The 23,901-nt window shown below is 43.2% G+C and overlaps 3 protein-coding genes across 7 annotated transcripts in view; 2 read left to right on the top strand and 1 right to left on the bottom strand.

Moving 5' to 3' along the window:
* Nucleotides 1-5,103, top strand: part of ACAP2 (ArfGAP with coiled-coil, ankyrin repeat and PH domains 2) — a 148,090-nt gene extending 142,987 nt beyond the window's left edge. For 3 of the 5 annotated variants that reach the window (XM_036850173.1, XM_036850175.1, XM_036850172.1), the window contains one exon: nucleotides 175-5,102. In XM_036850173.1, coding sequence (XP_036706068.1) covers nucleotides 175-275 — 101 coding nt within the window. In that variant the 3' untranslated portion in view covers nucleotides 276-5,102. Of the gene's footprint in view, nucleotides 1-174 lie in introns of all 5 variants that reach the window. The other 2 variants (XR_005019673.1, XM_036850171.1) reach the window with 2 other exon arrangements.
* Nucleotides 5,104-9,081: 3,978 nt separating this feature from the next.
* Nucleotides 9,082-10,228, bottom strand: LOC118894863 (heterogeneous nuclear ribonucleoprotein D-like). Its single transcript, XM_036851528.1, has one exon. The coding sequence runs from the start codon at nucleotides 10,179-10,181 to the stop codon at nucleotides 9,366-9,368; it is 816 nt and encodes a 271-aa protein (XP_036707423.1). The 5' UTR covers nucleotides 10,182-10,228; the 3' UTR covers nucleotides 9,082-9,365.
* Nucleotides 10,229-13,174: 2,946 nt separating this feature from the next.
* The window catches only part of XXYLT1 (xyloside xylosyltransferase 1), a 186,468-nt gene continuing 175,741 nt past the window's right edge, over nucleotides 13,175-23,901 (top strand). Inside the window, exon 1 of the mRNA XM_036851527.1 lies at nucleotides 13,175-13,774. Within this exon, the coding sequence (XP_036707422.1) occupies nucleotides 13,271-13,774 (504 nt within the window). The 5' untranslated portion in view covers nucleotides 13,175-13,270. The remainder of the gene's footprint in view (nucleotides 13,775-23,901) is intronic.

The following is a 23,901-nucleotide window of genomic DNA, read 5'->3' as shown; positions in this document are numbered from 1 at the left end:
ATACTTTTCCAGCACTTATATTTAGTTGGTCTTTTTTCTTCCAAAAATGCTCATCTGAACAAAATTTTAATGTAATGAATTATAAAATAGTTACTAGTCGTAAAAATGAATGTTGTTTATTAATACTTTCAATTGTGTAAATTTTAAAAGTCTCCTCGTTTTACTTTCATGCAGGTGATGAAACTTACCAGGATATTTTTCGTGATTTCTCCCAAATGGCATCCAATAATCCAGAGAAACTAAATCGTTTCCAGCAAGATTCACAGAAATTTTGAATTTTTTTAAGAAGGGGAAAATAGTAAATCTGGTGACTCCCTAATGTATACATCTGAAAACTCACAGATTTTTACTTCTTTAATTCTACTTACTTACTTTTAGTAGCTATTGAGTTGTTTGGGAAAAAGGTACCCGTTCATTGATATTTTTACAAATCAAAACATAGATCTCTAGTAGTTGGGAGAGGAACCTACTTTAAGACTTTTTTTATTAAAAAAATTTTTTTAAAAGCCTGTTTAAAGGGCTCTTTTTTGTAGGTTAAAATTTAAATCTAGACTTAGGCCATCTCTAGGTTACAAGATGCTAAGAGTTTAGACAAAATAATCTTTTTTTCCCAGTGGGTGGTAGCATTGATTTTTTTCTTCTGTGCACCGTGCCCAGGATCGTTCAGTCAAGCATATCGGCATCGAGTGGGAGCCTGATGTCCTGCCTGACTTGAGAATATGTCTTTGCTTTAGCTTCCCTGATGTTGGTGATTCAGAAATAGTTTTTTTCTGTTTGTTTGTTTGTTTCTTGGTAGCCTAGCTGTCATATACACAATATGTAATTTAATTATTAGAACTAGAGAATATATGCCCCCCATTTGCTCATAAATGCAGTTATATTCCTCAGTTATTGTCCAGTACTTTAATGTACATATAGTGGCTGTACAGATTGACATAACTCAGTCCTTTAGATTTATTCCATTTTATGAAGGAAAAAAAAAGCCCTCGACAATAGTTTTTTTTAAATTACCAAAAGAATCTCATAGAAGTTGTAGTTCTTCATTGTTGAGTTGATTTCCTAAAACCTTGACAAATTTATTGATGTAACAAAACTGTGTTTCAAAGGTTACTTGAATGTTGCAAAATTATGCTTTCATCAGATTGTAACTATCAAAGTTGACTTATAAAATAATGTAGAACATTTTTATATTTGAAATGTGTCCTTTTCCAGATACATTTTTGCTATTGCTCCTAGTGAAAGGAAAAATCTCTCTGTAAAAGGAGTAAAAAAGACTCAAGTTTTTTTAGTTTATACTAAAATATACAGCAATAAATTGCTTTTTTAATTCTTCTAACATCTCTCCTGTGTACTTGTTGTACACGGTATACATTCTTTTAAATTATAGCATCTATGTAGCTTTAGTATTTGGTTACGTGAATCACAGACCCTTGAATTCCAAAATATTATGGGTATACTAATTTTCCAGGTATATGCTACAGATTAGTCTGATTCTATCTTTGATTGACGTATCTTGTCAGGAGTATAAAATAAGTAATTTGCCTTATGGTTTCTTTCTAATATTGTCATAATTAAGTTTAACTTTCTTTTTCAAGTTACGTGTAAGTAATATTATTGATACTCAGTTTCTAAATGAGAGGTTTTAAACTTGAGCTGCCAAATAAGTACAGAAATTATATTTCATTGGGTAGATAATAAATTTTCTAACATTTTCCCACCAGTAAGTAGAGTTTTCTAAGTTGACTGAACATCAAATCAGAATCTGTCTAAACAGGAATTATACTGACATAAATTCACATCACAGAAAAGGTTCCATATTTGTTTGGCCAAATTGCATGCATATAATGCTTATTTAGTAATAATTGCTGTGTATTAGATAAGGATACAAATATATTTAGGGATTATTTCTAAGGAAATGCTAACTTCCAAAGCCTTGTATTTTAATTGCAACAATACCAGGAACCTTAAATCTTTCCTGTTTCACCTCACAGTCACAGGTCACCAGGCTTTGCAAAAGTTTGATTTGTAGCATTTTTATTAGTGTACTTTGAAATTAATTGTCCGAAAAGCTCAAGGAGAAGGAAATATGTTGAGAAAAGAAAGAAACAAAGAAAGGAAGAAAGAAAAAAAAGAGAAAAGAGAGCCTCACTTTTCCTTTGTAGTGCCTATTCCTGTTTTGCTCCTAGGAATTCATCTGACCTTTATCTGAGGAAGCCTAGGCAGTTTTCCTTTTGGATCCAACCTTCGGTCTTCAGATCACCTCTGGGATCTCTGGTTGTAAAAGCAATTCTTGATCATACTCTTAACTCCTGTGGCTTCAGTCATGAGTTGTTAATATGGCAGTAATTATGTCTACTTAAATTTAATTGTTAGAGATGTATTTGAAGTACACTAAAGATCATGGTTCTGAATATCTTCAGAGAAAGTGTAATCTTTAACAGTACAGGGAGCCTCTACATACAAAAATATACTTCTGTGGCTTGATTTCTTGAATATGCCGAGACCCAATTTGGATTGAATTTGGCAGAAATGATGCAGGAGTAACAGCAAGGTTTTAAAGTAACTTAATGGTTACAAGTAGTTAGAGTAGGTTGGCTCTTAACCAAGGTGAATTAGCTGTGTCAACTAATAGCCTTTCTGTAGTATGTAACAAATCTTAGTTTCATTATGCTGTGAATTATTCAGTATAATATGATAAATTATAGTATAAACAACGTTAGTCATACTCTTGGGCTTCAGAAATCAATTTGACTGTCCTCTGTTTTCATTCCCTCACTGATCTGCTGGTATTAGTTTCTGATTCCTTATCATTATTCCATTAACTCATTAACTTAAAAGTTAGAGTAATCTCAAAATAAGAATAGTAGTACTATGAGGAATTCATAAAATGCAGTTTCATGTTAGAACTAGACTAAAGGTAATTGCATAGTTATTTGCAATTTTTTCATTGTTAACACTTACATGTTTAAGATTTCTAAGGTTTTAAAAATTACCTTTGGTACAATCCTTAGAAATTCAGAAATTTCCAGGGATTCACTATATTACATTGTTTGCCTAATTTATACTGGTCTTTGTAGATTTTAATCAACTTTGGTGTTTACTTTGTAAAACATATAGATTTTATTTGGAATATTACTTTGGTTCTTCATGGGTGCATTTTGAAAAAAAACTTATACTTTCACAGTCTGGACAGCTTAAGTTTGTGATGTGTTAAGCAGTATTTTAAAAATATAATTTTACACATGTGAAGTGGGGTCATGATAAACCAAATTGTATTTAAGATTAAATTTACTATCCATTTTGGATAAGACATTCCCGTATCACTCTTATATTGTGGAATTAACTTTTCTGTTTGATAGCACTTTCGACTGTGGACATGAGCTGGAAAAATGCTATATTTTTATAGAATTGTCTGTTCAGAATGACTTCAGACATGCATGATATAGTGGAAAGAGCACTGACTAGTTACTTACTACTCTTATTGGATTCAGAGCTCCTCGCAAATAAGATGAGTGGGATGAAACAAGGTGGAACTGTAACAGCATCCCTTGGTGTACTGTTCTGCTGCTCACATCTGCTCACAGTGTGCTTTGCCATTACTCACAGTAGGACTTCTGAGATCTTAATCTAAGAGCACCAACAGTGTCTCTTCTTTGATCCTGGGCTGCTCCTCTTGTTTTACAGAGCGGGTCACTGGTTTGCTGATTGGTGGCGTAGCTGACACCAGAACCCCTGTCTGACTAGTAGACAAGAGGCACTTTACTCATATCATGAAATGATTTGAAATCATTGTAAAGCAGCAAAATTGGATAATGACTGCCAGCTTTCCTTGTGCTTTGATAACGAAGACTCCAAGTATTCTGGAGAACCTGGATATAAAATTACTTTGAAGGAATAGATTAGGGTTTAAAGATGTTAAATTGTAGGGAATTTTATATTTTTGCAATAACAAACATTGATGAAGGCCAAACGTTGTAAAAGTAATTTTAATTCACCATGTGCTTATCAATTTCTTGATGCTTCTAAACGAAGACAACTAAAAGGGGCATGGATTCAGTTTGACCAAATGCTGACATCTATAAATAGGATTTTGGGGGCATCCTTTTCTATTTACATAAATTTATCTACTAAAATGAGATAATGGGGGGAGGGAAGCAAGGTTTGATTAAGTAAACTTTTCTCTACATTGCTCTTTTCACTATCTTATGTACTAGATTTTCTTATTTTTCCTCAACACGCCTCCCACCTTTTGGGTGTTCATTTTAAACAGGGAAAGCTCGCTACATTATAAAGAATGTTGGCACCATTTATTATACCCAAAGGCTAAAGGTTAACTTCTGGAAGTGATGAGCTCCTTTTCTATATGTGTTTACACGTGCTTTGTGATATTTCTGGATCATTCCAGTCATAAAGACTTATTACAGGTAATATTCCCTGCTACCTGCGAAAAGGTATATTTTAAAGAATGTATAACCAACAATCCATTTACTTTTTATTAGTATGTAGAGGATTTATTTGTATCTAATTCATGAATGTAGTTTTACTGTAGGATGTCACTGTAAATGGAACAAAGTACATTATCTTTATAGTTATTCTAAAATGTATATTATGTAAGAATTGTAAATATTATACCTGATTAAACTCTTTGTATGCTAAGAAATTATGTCAAGTCAATAAAAATCTCACCTCTGGCATAGTTCTTTTATGCTCAGACTTCCACTTTATCGTGAACTACAATTGCAGACATACATGTTAATAACTGTCATGTTTAAGGTCCTGTATTCCTTTCCAACCCTGTCACACTGGTCCAGATTGATCCTATTTGCTGATTGCTTCAACCATGAAATCCATTTTGATCTTTTAAATATTTTCTTCTGCCTGATCACAGAGCTGTATGGCTCCCAGTTCATTAGCTAAAAACCACAAAAGGCCTTTTTTGCTGTAGCTCTAATTTTTTTCTATTATGATTGAGATATCTGTTGAAGTTTCTAATCTAGGCAACACATTTACACTCAATCCTTTTAGTAAACAAACAAAAACATGTTTTTGCATGAAATGAGATTGAAGGAATAGAGGCTTGAAAGAACAGACCTGGAAGTGAATTGCCTGCTTTTGCCTTTCCTTTAAAAGTTAGTTGAAAGCAGACACTTAAAACTTTTCTATGTAATTTGCTTTATTCCACTTCATTTCATTTTCATAATAGTTCTTTGACAAAGAGAATCCAAACTGATAGTAAATGTTTTAAATGAAAACAGCCTACTTTTCCTTATTATAAAACAGTGCTCTTTCATTGTAGAAAAATGTCTAGGTAATGGTAAGTAAAAAGAATTCCATCCTAATTCCATCATCTGCCTGTGATGTTCATGTGTGGCTAGTAGATGGTAGCTACTAGCCACATGTGGCTATTGAAATTTAATTAAAATTAGACAAAATTAAGAGTTCAGTTCATCTGTGGAATTGCCACATTTAAGAGCTGACTAGCCATGTGCCCAGTGACTACTGTTTTGAACAGGGCAGATTATAGCGCATATTCACCCTAGGAAGTTCTATTTGACAGTTACCGAGTACGGGGCAAGCTGTTACTTCTTTGGTATATACCCTTCTAGACCTTTGGGTGTGTGTATTATGTTTATATACAATGGGATCATACTGTTTTGTCAACTGCTTCTTTCACTTAATAAATGAGGAACAAGTTTCTGAGTCCTTAAGTAATCTGCATCACTTTGGGAAGGATTTCTTTAAATGTTTTTATTTTGGAAAATTTCAAACATATACAAAAGTAGAGACAATAACTTCAGTAGCTGTTAGCTCATGGCTAACATTGTTTTATCTATACTCCCACCCATTTTTCCTCTTCCCCATTTTTTTAAACCAAATGCCAGACATTTCAACAAATTGTTGAGTATGTCTCTAAATATGATAGCGCTTATTATGCAGAATCTAAAAAAAAATGATACAAGTGAACTTATTTACAAAACAAAACAGAGAACAAACTTAGGGTTACCAGAGGGGAAGGGTGGTGGGGGGGGTTGGCGTTAATTAGGGAGTTTGGGACTGAGGTATACAAACTGCTATATTTAAAACAGATCACCAACAGGGACCTACTGTGTAACTGCAGGGAACGCTGCTCAATATTAGGTAACAACCTAAGTGGGAAAAGAATCCGAAAAAGAATAGATACATATATATGTATAACTGAATCACTTTGCTGTACACCTGAAACTAACACAACATTGTTAATCAACTCTCCTCCAATATAAAATAAAAAGTTAAAAACATAAAGGGGGGAAAAAAAGGACTGTTTAAAAAAATCATATCACCTTCCTTAAAATATGAAACTATATAGTCAATATTCAAATTTTCCCAATGTCTTAGCTGTGTTCTTTAAAAAAAGATTTTTCAAATCAGAATTCATGTAAGTTCCATTCATTGCAAGTGGCTAGTATATCTCTTGAGTCTCTATAGGTTCTTCTTCTATTTATCACTTTAAAAAATTTCCCTTATAGTTTGTTGAATACATCACTTTTAATGACAGAATCTTTATTTTAGTTTCACTTTACTGATGAACATTTGATTTCAACATCTTGTCATCATAAACCTAGTTCTTCATTACCCTTATGGCTAAATATTTGAGTACATTCTTCCTTATTTCCTTAGGATGAATTCCTAGATGTGAGAATGCTGGTTCACAATGGGTGGGTGTATTTTTGAGGCTCATTCAATGAGTCAGGCACTGTGTTAGGTACTGGGGATATTACGGTAAAAAAAAAAAAAAAAAAAAAGAGACACACTACCTGTGTTCTCTTGAAGTCTTGCCTTCTTGCAGTGGAGAAAGATAGGACTGGGCAGTTCATAGGTGGCCCTCATGGGGTCCCTGAGGATGGTGCCTCATCTGGACACTGGACGCGTTGGTGTTTAGAGACCATTCCTCGAGGCAGTGACATTTAAGCCAAGGTCTGAAGCCAGAGAGGTTGGCTCGGTGAAGAGCGAGGGCAGTACTTTTCAAACTTTGGCTTGTAAAAGAATCACCGTCGAAGCCCAGGCTCATTGAAGACAATAGGGCCTGAGCCCTTGTGTTTTTACCAAGCTCCCCATTGTTTCCAATGCCAATCAAAATTTGAGACCCTTGTCTCAGGAAGAAACATTCATCTGGATAGGAGAGAGAACTGAAAGTTCTCTTAGAAAGATTTTAGTATTGCCCGAGTGCCCTCCAGGAAAGCTGTGTCAATATACACACCCCCATCTACTGTAGAGGAGTGTCTGTTTCTCTGTATCTGATAATATTGGGTAGTAGTCAATAAAGAAAAAAGCCTGCTAAACTATCAGATTTCTATGTTACATTACAGATGTAGAAATCATACAACAGGAAAAACCATCTCCTCTGGCTAGAAGTCAGAGAACTTGACCACAGTTAAAGTTAGAACTGAAGGGTCACTTGCTGACCAAGTTCTTTGTCTATTTAGTCATATTGTTATACACCCAGATATATCTATTTTAAGCTGAGAAAATAGCACATAACATATGACACACTACATACTTTCTCTTTTTGTTTAAAAAGCCTTTATTCATTTTTGATAAAGGAAAGGACAATCTCAATGTCAACTTGTCACCTAATCATAAATATGAATTTACAGGATTCACTGCCCTAAAGACACTGCATCTACTGACTGACAACATAACTTAAAATGAAAAGCTCCTTTCTGTTCCCTAAGGTTGCATGTTGAAAGAATTAAACAGTCCCTTGCAATAGTCAACATTGGTACTTGGCCTAGGTGTAAGGTCAAATAGCAAAACAGGAGCAAAAGAAGGCCAAAAGCATAACTTGATTGCCCAGCAAGTACAAACATTGGAACAAAGAAAGTTTCAGGCACCAGATAAAAAAAGGCAGGTTCATTAGCATAAAAAATTTTCACTTGGTTGAAGGTGAGGTCAGCTATTCCACACGTTAACATGTATGCCAATCCTAATGGCTAACATGGAACCACAGATACAAAAACAGAGACCTTAACGTCAATAACTACACAATGTAAAATTCAAAACTGGAATTTACCCAGGTCATCCTCCAAAATCTATAGCTAAAACTGTTTTTAATGCACCAGGAAGATCTGTTGTAATGACATGAGTTGGTCACACTTAGATTTGCATTTATATAAGATTTAAGGGATACCTTTCCCCACTATTCCTTCTTAAGTCTGAATATGGATATGCTTAACTACCCAGCTCATGCACTAACTGCACTAAAAATGATGAAACTTACTACCATGACTTTTTCTAAGAACTCACACCACATAACAGCTAACACCCAATATAGCTTCCTAAGAATGCCCCAACAGAAAACATTTTGTTCAGTTTGGTGCTTGCTGTGACATAATACCAACAGAATAGTATACAATTAATTTAGTTACTCAGCCACTACTACAAATATTTTAATCTAGCTTTTGTTCAGACTTTAATAACTTTGTATATATTTGCCAAAATCCTTGTGTTAAATGTAACTACATCTGATATTCTTAAACTGTAGCTCCTGTAACACAGTTCAAGTGTTTTTTTTCCCTGGGTATATCTAGACATTTTAAGCAAGAAAACAAAGTTATGGTATTATGATTAGCCAAAGCTCTTTCCAGCAGACCACTGAATACAGCAAGTCATAACAAATGCCTTCCCAGAGACAAGAACAAAGCAAAATATTTTCTATTCATAAAAGGAGCTACCAGCATGCTTTGTGCCATTAAAAAGCTACTTTTCAAACTATAACCAGAAGACTTATGGTCTACTAGAAAGCTTCCACTAATCACAACACTATAACTAAGCCACAGAAACTTTCATGACAAAGGCTCCAGATATACAGAGAGAAAACATTACTTAAAGTTACGTGGAAGCCTCAGTTAACAGGGAAATGAAGCCTTAGAAGATAGAATACATCTAACAAAAAAGGGGAACACAGTAGACACTGTAGCTGGCTATTAGTAAAGGACCACAGTTTCTCCCTATGGATCAATACTCCCTACAAAATAAACTGTACCTTAATTATCACTTATTTAAAATTACACTTACAGAGCTATTTAGTACCTGACTCAGAAAAACAATCACATAAGGAAGCATTTATTTGAGGTTTAACATGAAATCATACAAATAAAATTTGTATAAACACAAATCCACATCGAGTCATAACACAGATAGCAAAAGACAAAGTAAAAAAGAAAACTAATTGGCGGCTATATACAGTTGGACACAGTTGTGTCTTGTACACTAGAAAGTCTTTTACAAAATAATCATCTTAGATCAACAGAAGACCAATCTTCAATGTTGTCCTTGCAAGATGGGTTGCTTTAGCAATCTCTTCCTGTTTTCTCCAACGTCCCTTTTTAATATGGCTGGTAATTATTTTGGTGATTGCCACCCCCTCGAGATGGCTTGCCATAAGTGCTCTGTTGGCCACGGTAGTCTGCATATCCCCGTCCATATCCATAGTTCCCATAGTTATACCCAGTATAACCAGAGCCGCCATAGCCACTATAGTTTTGATCACCACCATAAGCACTATTGTAATTTCCATATCCTTGATCATAATAGTTATTAAATCCTTGGTTCCAGTTTTGGCCCTGACCTTGGCCATGACCCCTAGTACCTCCTCGTCCACCAGCTGCAGCACCTCTTCCTCCTTTTTGTTGTTGCTGTTGCTGCCTATATACCTCTTTGGGTTGTGCAACTTTGATTTCACACTTCCCAGAACCAATTTGATGATATCTGCCTTCTACCAATTTCTTTACTGGCTCTCCGTCTGTATATGTAATAAAACAAAATCCTCTTCTTTCATTTGTTTTTGTATCCATGGGAAGTTCAATATTTTCAATCTCTCCAAAGGCTCCAAAATATTCTTTAATTTGTTCTTCCGAAGTATCTGGGCTCAACCCACCCACAAAAACCTTTTTGGGGGTTTCCTTCCCTTTTAAAGCTTTGGCCCTTTTAGGGTCTATCAATTTGCCATCCAGCTTGTGTTCTTTCACTTTCAAAACCTTATCAACACTAGCAGCATCTTTGAAACGCACAAATCCAAATCCTCTTGATCTTCCAGTGACTGGATCTGTTTTAATTGTGCAGTCTACAACTTCCCCAAATCGAGACAAATATTCAGTCAGATCTTTCTTGCTTGTATCCCAGCTCAAGCCTCCAATAAACATTTTACCGTCATCCTGCTGATTCTTTTTTTTTTTTAAACATCTTTATTGAAGTATAATTGCTTCACAATGGTGTGTTAGTTTCTGCTTTATAACAAAGTGAATCAGCTACACATATACACACGTTCCCATATCTCCTCCCTCCTGCATCTCCCTCCCTCCCACCCTCCCCATCCCACCCCCCCAGGCGGTCACAAAGCACCGAGCTGATCTCTCTCCCTGTGCTATGCGGCTGCTTCCCACTAGCTATCTATTTTACATTTGGTAGTGTATATATGTCCATGACACTCTCTCACCCTGTCACATCTCACCCCTCCCCCTCCCCATATCCTCAAGTCCATTCTTTAGTAGGTCTGTCTTTATTCCCATCTTGCCACTAGGTTCTTCATGACCCTTTTTTTTTTTTTTTTCCTTAGATTCCATATATATGTGTTAGCATACTGTATTTGTTTTTCTCTTTCTGACTTACTTCACTCTGTATGACAGACTCTAACTCCATCCACCTCATTACAAATACCTCCATTTCATTTCTTTTTATGGCTGAGTAATATTCCATTGTATATATGTGCCACATCTTCTTTATCCATTCATCCGATGATGGACACTTAGGTTGCTTCCATGTCCTGGCTATTGTATTCTTGCTCGCGTTGATCTTGGACCCCTCTGCAAATTCCTCTCTGTTGCTGTATTCGTTCACGTCTTCCATAGCGCCTGAGTCGTCGGCCAGGGGTACTGGCATGCAGTCCGAGTCGCGGCAGCGGCGGCGGCCTACATACTTTTTCTTATTTGTCTGTTTTCCCTGCTAGAATGTAAATTCTATGAGGGCAGGGCTTTTGTTTTTTCACTGCTGTATCCCCAGGTGCTACTATGCTTGGCATGTAGTAGTCACTTGATATCTGATATCTATCAAATAAATCACTGGCTACCTTGAACTCACTATTTTAGATTCCAGTCAGCAGTATATCTAGGGAAGCTACAACATTAATTTTTCTTTATGGTCAAAGAATTGAGGATGAAGAAGCTTGGAGAAAAGACCAGTCTCTTGAGTATTTTCCTGTGTCTACTGACTTCCTATGTAAAATTTAAATTATCTTGTTATTCATTTGTTATCCATAAATTCCAGGAGTAGTGATCTTATAAAGGTCTGAAAAAATATATTTGTTGAATAAATTCCAGAATAAATGGCAGAGGAAAAATCCACATTATTGATGGTGTAGGTGGGTGGACTAAAAGGTACAATTGCAGAATTCTTTCCCCTTATTAATGAACAATAATTAGAATGTATAATACAATGGTAGCACACAAGTGGTGGAGATTCTGTGGTACATGTAATAAAGTCTTAATGGATATTTGGGGTTTAGAAATTTGTAACATACTCTAGAAAAGCTATGGTTGCTAATTGTATTTTGTACTTGTTGATATTTAGACTTTGTTTTAGAGGTTTGGTTTTCTAGCATAGTTTATATTTATTGTTTACTAAGTGTCAGACACTATTCTAACTGCGTTTTATCGATTATCTCTCATAACCCTATGAGGCATAAGTACTAATATTAGCCCCATGTTACATATGGTTATGATTGCAGCTCAGAGAGATTAAGTACCTCCCCTGAAGTCTAACAACTCCTAGTTAGCTGTAAATCCAGCTTTCTGGTGCCTGTGGGAGCAGCTGTGCTCAGGGTCTTCCTACTCTGCCATCTTGCACCCTCCCCCCCCCCCACCCCCGCCACACGCCCAAATCCAGCTCTCTTAACCACAATGTCATCTGCTGAAGCTTGTGGTAAAATACACACAACTCAGAGTCTGAGTTACCACTTTCAATGCTAATCTTGGCTGGAAGTTTGGGCTTTGGAAGTGGTATGGCTTGAGTTGGGATCCATTATTTACTAGTCAACTAGATTTGGGCAGTTCACTTCTCTAAATCTCAGTTTCCTCAATTGTAAAGTGCAAATAAGCAAATAATACCTCTACCTCTTAGAGCTGTGTGGATTAAATGAACTAAAGTAATACCTGTTACTAAAGTGAGATAATTTTGCTATTGTTCCCCCCCCCCCCAAGGTGAGTACCATGTATTGAACTTGTTGCTAAGCATTCTTCAGAGGTCCAAGGTTTTTCAGAGAAGTGTTGCTCCAACTGAAAAGAAGAAGAGTTAAAAACGAGATGAATTGTGGTTCTGGGGACCACACTTTGAGAAATAATGGCATGGCACAGTAAACGGGTGAGAGAATTTGTGAGTGCATTTGTGCCTGCGTTTTCACCTGCACCTCTTTCAAGCATGCAGACCACTTGTACATGTTTACGTAAACACTGTAGTGTGTCTTTGGTCCTCAGAAGACTCAAGTTAATGGGTTTTTATGTAGTTGGCAGTGTCCAACTATATCGTCAAACCTGCCACTGTGTGACCCTGGGCAAGTGACCTCAGTTATGCCTCAGTTAAAAGAGGTACATATTAAGCCTCTTTTAAAGTGTTACAGTTAAAAAAAAAAAAAAAAGGATCCTTTAGATTGCCTCTGGTCCGCCTCAGAGGTGCCAAGTGAGGTGAGCAGGCCATTTACACCTCGGGTGTCAATCCTACTTCACCGAGAATAGGGAGGGAGTTGCTAGTTTAAATTCTTTAGTCCCTGATAGTCTCCAAGGTGTGAGAGGAGTCGGGGAGAGGACTTAAAGCCTTCAAGAAATTAGGGGGGAAAAGGTATATAGAGAAAATTTTTCTTTGTGAGTCCAGTTTAGTCTTTTTGCTACCGAAGTCTTAGCTTCGGTTTCTAGCGTCTGGGGCTGGGCACTCAAGAGGGCCATTTTTCACGGACGGTACAGCCAGCTGGCCTGTATGTCCGAGTCCTCACCGGCTTCTCTGACCACTCTGGGGCGGCTCCTGCGGACCCGCGGCGCATCCCCGATGTAATCCTTCTGAGCCTAGGACCCAGCGGCTGCCGGGCAGCCCTGGCCCCGCCTCTCGGCGCATCAGCGCCCGCGGATTGGCAGCGCGGCTCCGCCTCCGCCATGGCTGCCGCCCGCCGCCGGGGCTACTAAGTAGCTGCAGGGGTACTGTTCTCCGCTGCGGCTCCCCGGCCGCCCTGTCCGCGGGCGGGTGGCGCATGGGTCTCCTCCGAGGCGCGCCCCCATGCGCTCGGGCCATGGCACGTCTGGGCGCTGTGCGCTCCCACTACTGCGCGCTGCTGCTGGCCGCGGCGCTTGCCGTCTGTGCCTTCTACTACCTCGGCTCCGGCCGGGAGACCTTCTCCAGCGCCACCAAGAGGCTGAAGGAGGCCCGCGCCGGAGCCCCCGCCGCGCCCTCGCCGCCTGTGCCGGAGCTGCCGCAGGGCTCCGTGGCGCCGGCCCCGGGCGCTAAGGCCAAGAGCCTGGAGGGCGGCGGGGCCGGGCCGGTGGACTACCACCTGCTGATGATGTTCACCAAGGCGGAACACAATGCCGCGCTGCAGGCCAAGGCCCGCGTCGCGCTCCGCTCCCTGTTGCGCCTCGCTAAGTTCGAGGCGCACGAGGTGCTTAACCTGCACTTCGTGAGCGAGGAGGCCAGCCGCGAGGTGGCCAAGGCCCTGCTGCGGGAGCTGCTACCGCCCGCCGCCGGCTTCAAGTGCAAGGTGAGCGGGGCCTCAGCCGGAGGTTCCGGGCGGGTGGCTCAGTCAGCGCGCGCGCCCGGCCAGGCTCCAGGGGTCAGGAGGGAGGTGTCTTCGTTGCGCTGCCCACTGCCAACGCCAGTAGAAGCGTAACCTCTCAACCCGATCCCACTGGCTGAAGTGTGCATTCACAGCACGCTGGAGGCAGCGTCCGGGGGCGTGTCCGGGAGCCTCGGTGTTAGCCGACTACCCTGACGCGTCTCCCCCTTTAACTGCGGCCTCCTTGAGAATTGGCACGTCCCCTCTTTGCTAGCGTTACAGGATTCAGCAGTCAGTGCCTTCAGAGCCTGACCCTCTTTTTATTCTTCTCAGTCTTTGACTTTTTTAAAAAATAAATTTATTTTATTTTATTTATTTTATTTTTGGCTGCGATGGGTCTTCGTTGCTGCGCGCGGGCTTCTCTCTGGTTGCGGAGAGCGGGGGCTACTCTTCCTTGTGGTGCGCAGGCTTCTCATTGTGGTGACTTCTCTTGTTGGGAACAGGGGCTTCAGTCGCGTGGGCTTCAGTAGTGGCTCACGGGCTTAGTTGCTCTGTGGCATGTGGGATCTTCCCGGACCAGGGCTCGAACCCGTGTCTCCTGCATTGGCAGGCGGATTCTTAAGCACTGCGCCACCAGGGAAGCCCCTCAGTCTTTGAGTTTTGAGGATGGAGCAGGTCATTTGAACGTACCAATATGCTTCTGGTGCAGAGTCTGCTGGACAGGGTCTTCGGCCGCTTGAATTGTTCAAGTTACAGTGACATTTCTCATAGCTCATTTCTCTAAGGTATTTCAGTCGGAACTAGTCAAGCCCAAACCCAGTCAGTATGAACCATCTCATCTCCTCTGTGTGCCCCCTTCTCAACCCTACCCTCAAGGGTCCTGAACCCATGTAGAGAAGCACCGGTTCCTCCCAGGAGGTACGGATAAGATCTGGGGAGAGCAGAGCTAGTCACCTTGTCCCAGGCTGGACCCATCTGCATCCCCATCATCTCGCTTCACCTCCTGGCTCTGCTTGTCAGAGATTGGATTCCTAACTTAGAGTTAATGGTCTCAGTTAAATTGCTTGCCTCGTTTTGACCTAATAGTTGCACAGAGGGGATCCAAGGTCAGATTTTGGAATAGAAATAGTAGGCGATCTTAAAGGATGGAGCCTGATGGTTGGGGGATGGGCGGTGAGGCAAGAGTAGTGTTCCATGTGTTTGTGCCTAGTGAGTGACTAAGGGGAGCTGATGCCAGGATCCTGCAGGGTTCAGGGGTCTGTTGTTTGTTGTCTACAGAATCAAGTTCTAATTTCTTGGTAGGGCTGTCTGTGTTGTGGCCCTGGCTCTCCTCTTCAGCCGACCTTCTTGTCCTTCCCCTACGCGCACCTTAGATCTTAACTGTACTGAATGTGCCTTTATATAAGCTATACTTTCCACCCAGAATGTCCTTCCTTCCTTCCTGGGCCCTTGGCCACTCTTTACTTAGTTTTCACCTTCCCCCAGGAATGTCCATAGACTTGGGGACAATCTGTGCCCAGCCCTCCACAGCTCTCCTTTCCAGCTTCCCCCCCATAGCATCAAAAGTCTGTCCTCTGCCCAGAACAAATGAGCCCATCAGGAACACCCACCATAGTCAGGGAGAGGTACCTGGGTCTGGATTCCATGTACAGGAGGCCAAGAATCCAGGTCCTGGAGCTTGTGGCTGGCCAGGCCCTTGGCACCCACTGTCTGACCTGGGGTTTTTCAGCCTGGGGCCCATCGCATTTGCCCTAATTGCAGTCTCTGGAGGTAGGGCCTGGCAACCTGTTCCAGGTGGTCCTTGGGACTTTAGTGTTTGAGAAATTCTGTGCTAGTCCAAGGAAGAAAACCAAGGGCCCTTGATCATAGGGCCAGTCTGGGCAGAGCTGGGATTTGACCAGCTCTCCAGACACCGCCTTGAAGACCAACATGTCATCTCTTCACTTTCTGAGTCAGAGGTCACAACTCAGGCCTGTCTCCTCCATTGCTAGGGCTCTACTGTCCCCTTCTCGAGCTCCAGCCACAGTATCTTGTTGCAAACTCAGTGCTTTCCAGCCTACATGCCTCTGCTTCTTTCATTCCACTGTCAGGATACCCTTTCTGTGTGCGTTGCCGAGTCTTGCCCATCTTTGGATACCATCCCCTCCTCGGAGCCGTCCAAGGAACCCCCATTCAAAAGACATGTCTTCCTCTTCCTCGTGTACCTCCCTGGTGCTGTAGACTGTACGACGTCTGGCACATAATGGGCACCAGAAATACTTGTCCAGGGCAGGTCCAGTCTCAGGGCCAGCTTCCCTTCTTGGAGTCTGTGTTTCATGCTTTGACTCCTTCCCTCTGCTGGGCCCAGTTCTGACAGCCATAGCCATCACCCAAGGCCTGAGGCAGCTGCAGATGACCTGAGGGAATTGACACCACCCCTACTGAGGCATGAGGAATGAGGGTCTGGGGGCTTTCAGCCAGATGGCTGTGTTCAGATAAGGGTTTATCAGTTCTAGCTAAAGTTGCTCCTATTCCTTTTGAATGATTTTTTGTGAATCTGTTTTCTGTTTGTGACAAAAGGTGCTCTTTTTGTTTTATTTTTTTCTTTAAATATGTAGTCCTAAAAGGTTTACCTCATTTTAGTTGTCATTTAATTCTTCCTCAGGTTTGGAATGTGTCTTCTGGTACCACTTCACACATGCCTTTCCCTCTACCTGGAGTACCTCCCACCCCACCCCCCCTTCCTTAACTGGTACTCTGCTTTCAGGTCTCAGCATAAATGTTATTTCCTTGGTAAACCTTTCCTGAGCCCCCATTGTACATTCTCATCACACCAAGGACTTTTCCATAGTAACATTTCTCACAGTTGTCATTATGTAATTATTGAATGAGTTATTTGTCTACCTTGCTAGACTGTAAACACCTTAAGGGCTTGGACCCTGACCTCTCTTAAGTGTATCCCTAGCAGCGAGCATCATGTCTTACATATGGGAGTGCATCTTATATGAGAATTATTTTTTCAGTATGAATTAGGAAGAATGACACTAGAAATTCTCACCCCAGTTGCATCAGAGCTGGAAGGGATCTTCAAGAGCATATAGCAGCCCAGGCGAGGAAACTTGCCTAAGGCCACTTGGGGAGTTACTGACAAGGCTGGGGTTAGACTCAAGTCCTAGGCCAATGTTTTTCTCTTTGTACCATGTTCCCCCTTTAAGGAGCACTTCTCTCTTGTAAGATAAGGTAAAAGAACAGTCCACTCCCAGGGAGAGGTGCCCTAAAGTGTGTAAGAACACCTTGGGAAGAGGAAGGCAGCTCCTGGTGCACCCGGCTGTCTGGAGACAGCCTGAAAGCTCTTCCTCCCTCAGGGTGGGATCTGGGACTCCACCAGGGGTGCAGGATGCAGGGCAGGGCTGCAGTGAGCCGGCCTAGGACTCGTGCTCACGCTCAGAGGTCTCTTCTCAGGCCATTTTCAAGTGACACAGAAATGGTTGAGCCGAAGTGGTTGCAGAAATTGATCATAGAATATTACTAGTGACTTTAGATTACATTTTGGTTAATTAAATACTAGCTAAAAAGCTATTCACTTAACCAGAAAAATCTTGTTTCGAATTATTATTGAAAGTCTTTCAAAATCCACTGGTTTGTTATCTCCTAACACTATGGAAATATATTATTTGTTCACTTATTTAATAAACATCCAAACCTGTTATGTTCGAGGTACCAGGATAGGAGCTGCTTCTAGCTCATTTAATAAGTCTATGGACTAACTGTATCAGAATCTCCTGGGGACAGTTATTCAAAATACAGACTCATGGACCCTGCCCCAGCCTGTGGGTCAGAATCTCCTGATGGGGCCTGGAAATCTGAATTTGTACGAGGCTGTGGCAGCAGGCATGGAAGTCCCTGCTGTAAAAGGGATACAGAAGGGCCTGGTGCTTTCCTGCCCACCTTCAGACCCAGCTCAGGCATCCTTGCCTCTGTGCAGCCTGCCCTGTGAGCACAATGCCTGACACATAGTAGACCTTCAGGGAGCATTTGCCTTTCATTCAGGCTATCCTGGCTGTGCTGGCTTGGGGAAGGCTCATTCATCTTGTTAAAATGGGGCTTTTATCACACCACTCAGAACCCCCTGGCTCCCGGCTCGCTGTCTTCCAGGTCATTCCAACATTCTAGGCCCACAGCAGCTGGCCTCAGCTTCCTTGTCCAGCCTTTCCCCACTAAGCTGCAGGAGACGCTGTCCCTTCTCCTGGAGCTTTGCTCGCTTTGCTTCCGAGCCATCTATTGTCTCATTCTGTCTGTCCAGTGGGATCTCACCCTTCTAAAACTTAGGTCCAGACCTGTGTTCCATAAGGCTTCCTTTTGCATTAAGTTTGATAGAATATGCCATGGGAATCCCACATAGTGGTAGCTTAAGCAAGATGGAGCTTTATTTCTCATCTAAATGGAGTCCAGAGGTAGGAGGCGTTCCTGGGCTGGCACAGGAGCTTCGTGACGTCATCAGGGTCCTAGGCCCCTCCAGCTCTGTTTTACCATCCCCACAGAGTGGCCCTTGTCCTCATGGGCCAGAATGGCTGCTAGGGCTTTAGTCATCACATCTGTGTTGCAGCCGCAGGATGGAGGAAGAACCAAAGCAGAGTTCCAGTTAAAAATAGTTAATAAGGAGAGGAGGGGAAGCTTTGGGCTAGGCAACCAGTCATCTCCCTCAGGAGCCTCCCGTGCATGTGGAAGCCCTATGAATGACTAAGCACCTGGTGTGTGTTGGACCCTGAATGCACAAATGCAGGAGACACAGAGGGGGGACAGGCACAGCCCCCTGCCACCCAGGTACCCGTGTCGCTTAGCATCACCTCACGTACAGCCTGTCCTGTTGCTAAACCTGCTGGGTTGGGCACAACATGGTCCTGAGGGAGGGAGACAGCACTGAGTTTAAACCCCAGTGGCCAGTTACTAGCTGGTGACTGTGGACAACCCCCCGCGCCTCTCAGGGCCTCCCGGGCCTCCTGTAAAATGAGGATTAAACACCCATCCCCCACGGGGCGGTAAGGATTAAACGCAGCCTTGCTGTATTGTGCAGTGAGTCCAGTGCTGCTGCGTCCGTTGTTGTGTGTCCAGCCTCACAGCACGGTTCTACTCTGCCGACCTCTGGGGACTCAGCACTGACGGGACCCTGTAGCCATCTCCTCTCCTTTTCGGGGTGGCCAGCCCCTTGCAGAGGCCTGGGGGAGCTTACCCAGCCCTGTGGGACACCCTCAGGGGCACAGCAGGATTGCTTCCTGTGCTGTTTCTCTTGTGCCGTCACTGTGTTATCACTCAGATGGTAACGACTCCGAGACGCCTTCCCCGAACCCCTTTTCTAAAGCAGCAGCCACCCTAGCCCTCGTTATCTTTCCCATCACCTTGTTTGTAGCACGTACTCATGTGCTCATTCATTCAGCAGATGTTCTTGGGCGCTTCCCTGGCACCAGGCCCTGTTTTAGGTGCCTGTGCCAGTGGGAAGAGAACCAGTCCCTGCCCTCATGGAGCTTCCATTCTGGGGCTCTGGGGGTGTGTGGGAGATCGACTTTAAACAAACGAACCTGTCCACGTAGAGTGAGTCAGATCGTGATCCATTGTATACAGAAAAGTAAAGGTGGATAAGGACACAGGAAGCATTCCTGTGTTGGGGTGCGGAGTTGTGGGCTGTTTTGTACAGCTGGTCAGGGAAGGCCCCATGGATTCGGTGACATCTGAGCAGGGGCTGAAGGAAGTGAGAGCGAGAGCTCTTTGGACATCAGGAAGCAAGTTTGGAAAGTCACTACCCTGTTTCCTAGTTTGCATTCTGCCACTCCCTACTAGAGTGTCATCTCCGCGGGGGGCAGAGCATTACTTACCTTCTTCATCTGCTGAAGTGGACAGGCACCCCGTAAATGTCACCCCTGTTTCTGGCCTGAGTTGGGAGTGACAGACAGACACAGGGACAGGCGCCTCCCCACCCGGGGTACAGACCAGACAGACTTCTGAAAGGACAGGCAGCTCTGGACGGCCGCTGGCCGCCTTGCAGGGAGGGCAGTCTCTCGGAGGCTAATTCCAGAGGAGAGGAGAGGATGCTGGGGCAGCCTGCCTCCCAAACTCGCCCATCACAGCAGTTCCTCTTCCTTCCCTAAGGGAGGTGGTAGTGTGCACAGGTCGGGAAGGAGGGCTGAGGAGGGGGCAGGAGGCGGGGAGTGCTGGTCAAGTTAGGGGGGTCCTCCATATGGATGGCGCGAAACAATGGAAACAGAGGTGTTCCCTCTTCCTCCATCACCGTTATATTTTTAGCACAGTTCCTGGCACTTTCTAGGCTCTCAGTAATATTTTATAGTCGACTGATTGATAGCTATATTAACGCAACCCAAGAAATCATAGAAGAGTCCTCGGGGATCTGCCCCTCGTACATCAGATTTCAGCCTCCTCAGAGCACGAGGCTGGGTTGCTTTGTCTCCAGATGACACGTAGGAACAAGAAGGAGGCCTTGTGCTTTCCACACTTAAAAGAGACTGTTGGATTTCAGGAGCGTGTGCTGAGGACTGGGCTAACAAGAAAAGTGTTAAAGCTCTTTGCACACCTCTTCTGAATTTGCAGAGTTTCTTTTACTGCAAGAGCAAAACTGTGAGTGGCTTTGAAAAGCCTCAGCTCATAGTTGGGGCTTGAAAGAAGCCTGAGGGTAAAGACCTCTATGCTGGCTGTCTCAATTAAGCTAATGACAAACAGGTGACATTGCTGTGCAGCTTCTCCGGCATGTCACAGCAGCAGGAACCTTGACCAGAAGGAACCTTTTGACTAAGTTATGACCGTCTGGGAAGGAGGTGATCAAAGAAATGTATCCTGAAGTGAGAGGCTCTTTGAAAAGATTAACTGACATTTTATACTATAGAATTTGGAGAATTTACCAAATGCAATGGAACTCTTTTAAATTATAATATGTTCATGATACAACTGTAGTAGTTCATGTACCAGTGCATGTTTCTCATGGAAAGCTTTAGTCGTGGATCTGTAGGGAAGAAATTTGTATAGCATTATTGTATCATGTACACTATACTCTGGATAATTTCACAGGTATTTGTTGAAATTGTAAGGCAAAGCCCATAACGTAAGACCAGCGATCATCATGTAGACGAAATACACTGACAGCTCGGTGATTTTGCTGTGGGGCTTCAGTGCATGTATGAAGTGTTCCAGCTTTGGGTAACAGTCATTGTTTATGATTACTTGACTGTTCTCTGTTCCAATAGGTCATTTTTTGAAAGACAGATGATTACATTTTCTTGCGGTTAAAAAAACCTGAGATGTAATTCACATCCCATGAAATTCACCCTTTTAAAATATACAGTTCAACAAAACTGGAAAAATTTGAGATCTCCCTTACTATAACATTGTCACAGATCATTGAAATGCAGTTCTTTCATGATGTCATTAGAATCAGAAATATATCTTATTATTGGCTTTGTAGACAGATTGCTTAATATCAAAAAATATACAATTCAGTGGTTTTTAATATATTTACAAGGTTGTTCAATTATGATCCTTATTCCAGAACATTTCATCACCCCAAAAAGAAACTCCATACGCATCAGCAGTCATTCCCATTCCCCCTTTTCTCTCAGCCCTGGCAACCACTAACCTGCTTTCTGTAAATTTGCCTATTCTGAACATTCATATAAACGGACCTTTTGTGTCTGGCTTCTTTCACTTAGTGTAATGTTTTTAAGGTTCATGTTGCAGCATGTGTCAGTACTTCATGCCTTTATATGGTTGAATAATATTCCATTGTATGGCTATACCACATTTTGTTTATTCATTCATTAGTTGATGGACATTTGAGTTTCCACTTTTTGGCTATTGTGAATAATTTGCTGTGAACATTCATTTACAACTTTTTGTGAGGATATGTGTTTTCAGATCTCTTGGGTATATATATACCTGGGCATGGAATAGCTCGGTCATATAGTAAGTGTGAGGAACTGCCAGACTTCTCCAGAGTAGCTGTATTATTATTTTACATTCTCATCAGCAATGTGTGAGGGTTCCGATTTCTCTACATCTTTGCCAGCACTTGTCTGTCTTGATTCTAGCCATCCTAGTGGGTGTGAGCATCTCGTTGTGTTTTTTTAATATAAATTTATTTATTTATTTTATTTTTGTCTGGGTAGGGTCTTTGTTGCTGCACCTGCACTTTCTCTAGTTGCGGTGTGTGGGCTTCTCATTGCGGTGGCTTCTCTTTTTGTGGAGCACGGGCTCTAGGCACACGAGCTTCAGTAGTTGTGGCATGTGGGCTCAGTAGTTGTGGCATGCGGGCTCTAGAGCGCAGGCTCAGTAGTTGTGGCGCATGTGCTTAGTTGCTCCGCGGCATGTGGGATCTTTCCGGACCAGGGATTGAACCCATGTCCCCTGCATTGGCAGGCGGATTCTTAACCACTGCACCACCAGGGAAGTCCTCATTGTGGTTTTGATTTGCATTTCCCTAATGACTAAAGGTGAGATGATTAAGTACTGATAAGGACAGCCAACTAAATGTATTTGGTATATTTCTTACATATTTACCAAAATACATTTTACAAGAAAAACCAGGTATCTTGACTCCCCTCCCCATCCTGAAAGATGTTGTAACATCTCTGGAAACACTTGTTTCTGAAGAACACGGTTTGGAGATTTCTGATGTGTACAGTAATGTTATGCCTGAAATCAATGAGGAGGTGTTATTAGTATGAAGACTGGATTAGGAGAATAGTAACAATATTTGTTCAGCACTTAGAGCTTATGAAAGTGCTTGCAGAAACGTCTCACTTGAGCATCACTGCGACCCATGAAGGAGCCTTCAAGACTGAGAGATCCGGTGACATACTTGAGCTCCCACACTAAGCCCTGGGGCTGGACTGCATCACATGCTTTGGGGAGTAGGAGGGCAGGACAAGGCAGGGAGCCCTTGAGGTGTGCAATCTGTATCATCCTCCTGCCCGGATGCCCCCGATAAACATTCACTCTGAATAAAGACTGTGCTTGCTGCCAGAGCCTTGCAGAATCACCAGGCATTGGAGCGGGAAGGAAACTCTGAACCTCTGGGTGCAGCGTCCTCCCAGTGAGCTGATAGATCCTGGGAGGTGAGGCAGTGATTTATGCAGTGCGCACAGCGCTGGGGTTAGATGCAGCCCAAGCTCTTCCCTCTTCTGTTTGTCAGTGTTTTCAGCAGCCTCTGGCCCTTTAGGGAGGGTGGGTGAGGGCCAGCTCACCCTAAACCCCACAGCAGAGTGGACAGGATGCAGGGTCGCTTTCACCCATCCCAGCGGAGCCTCTTCCTGTGTCTCCAAGGATCCCTCTGGCTTGGGAAGGGGAGGGGAGACACCGCCCTGACCTCTAGCGGGCCAAACCTCCGCTGTTCCCTCGGGGCCAGCTTTCCAGCTGTCCAGTGCCTGAGACGACCAGGGAGTTAGTATTGGGGGAGCTGTATTCCTCCGAGGGAAACCACGTTGTTTGTCCTCTGCTTGGGGCTGCGCGCTGGAGGGAGCTCCAGGGCTAGAATCCGCGCGCGGTCCTCCCAGGCCGATGGAGGAGGAGCTGCAGGAGTGCAGCCCACACTGGGCCTCCCCTCCTTGGTGGTCACCGCATCCTCGCTGACACCCAGTAGGGGGAGAGCTTGCCCTGCTGCTCCCAGGCGGGGTCAAGTCCCCTGCGCATCGAGTCGTGTGCGGCGCTCCGCGCGGCCAGTGGAGGGCGCCGCTGCACCGCGTTTGCTCGGCTGGAGCCCGCTCTGCCTCTCCCTCCACGGAAGCCTGGGGCGCAAGCAGAGCTGTTTTTGTTCCTTCTCCACGAGCGTTCCCCTTTCTCACTGACCACCCCCCCGCCCAGGTTTTAGAAAGGAAGACTGAAATGAAAGGGAATCTGCCTGGCGATTATGGGCGGTCATTTCCTTCCTGCACCGGGGGCGGGGCGGGGGGCGGTGGATGGGGGTGTGTGTGTGTGTAAACCTGTTTTGATGAGGCCCTTAGAAAAAGGTGGATGGAAAACAAGCTGGGGGGGGGGGGATGGTTGGATCCTGGATGGAGAAGGCCTCAGTGCTTCTCTGCAGCACAGCCGGAGAGAAGAGCGTGGATGGGGTGCGGGGTGGGTCTCTGCGCATC

Source organism: Balaenoptera musculus, chromosome 4 (genome assembly GCF_009873245.2).
Source record: "Balaenoptera musculus isolate JJ_BM4_2016_0621 chromosome 4, mBalMus1.pri.v3, whole genome shotgun sequence".
NCBI lineage: Eukaryota > Metazoa > Chordata > Mammalia > Artiodactyla > Balaenopteridae > Balaenoptera > Balaenoptera musculus.
This window is presented reverse-complemented; position numbering and strand designations above follow the sequence as displayed.

Coding starts and splice junctions, on each gene's coding strand:
- LOC118894863 (XM_036851528.1), bottom strand. CDS start 10,181: ATGTTTATTGGAGGCTTGAGCTGGGATACAAGCAAGAAAGATCTGACT.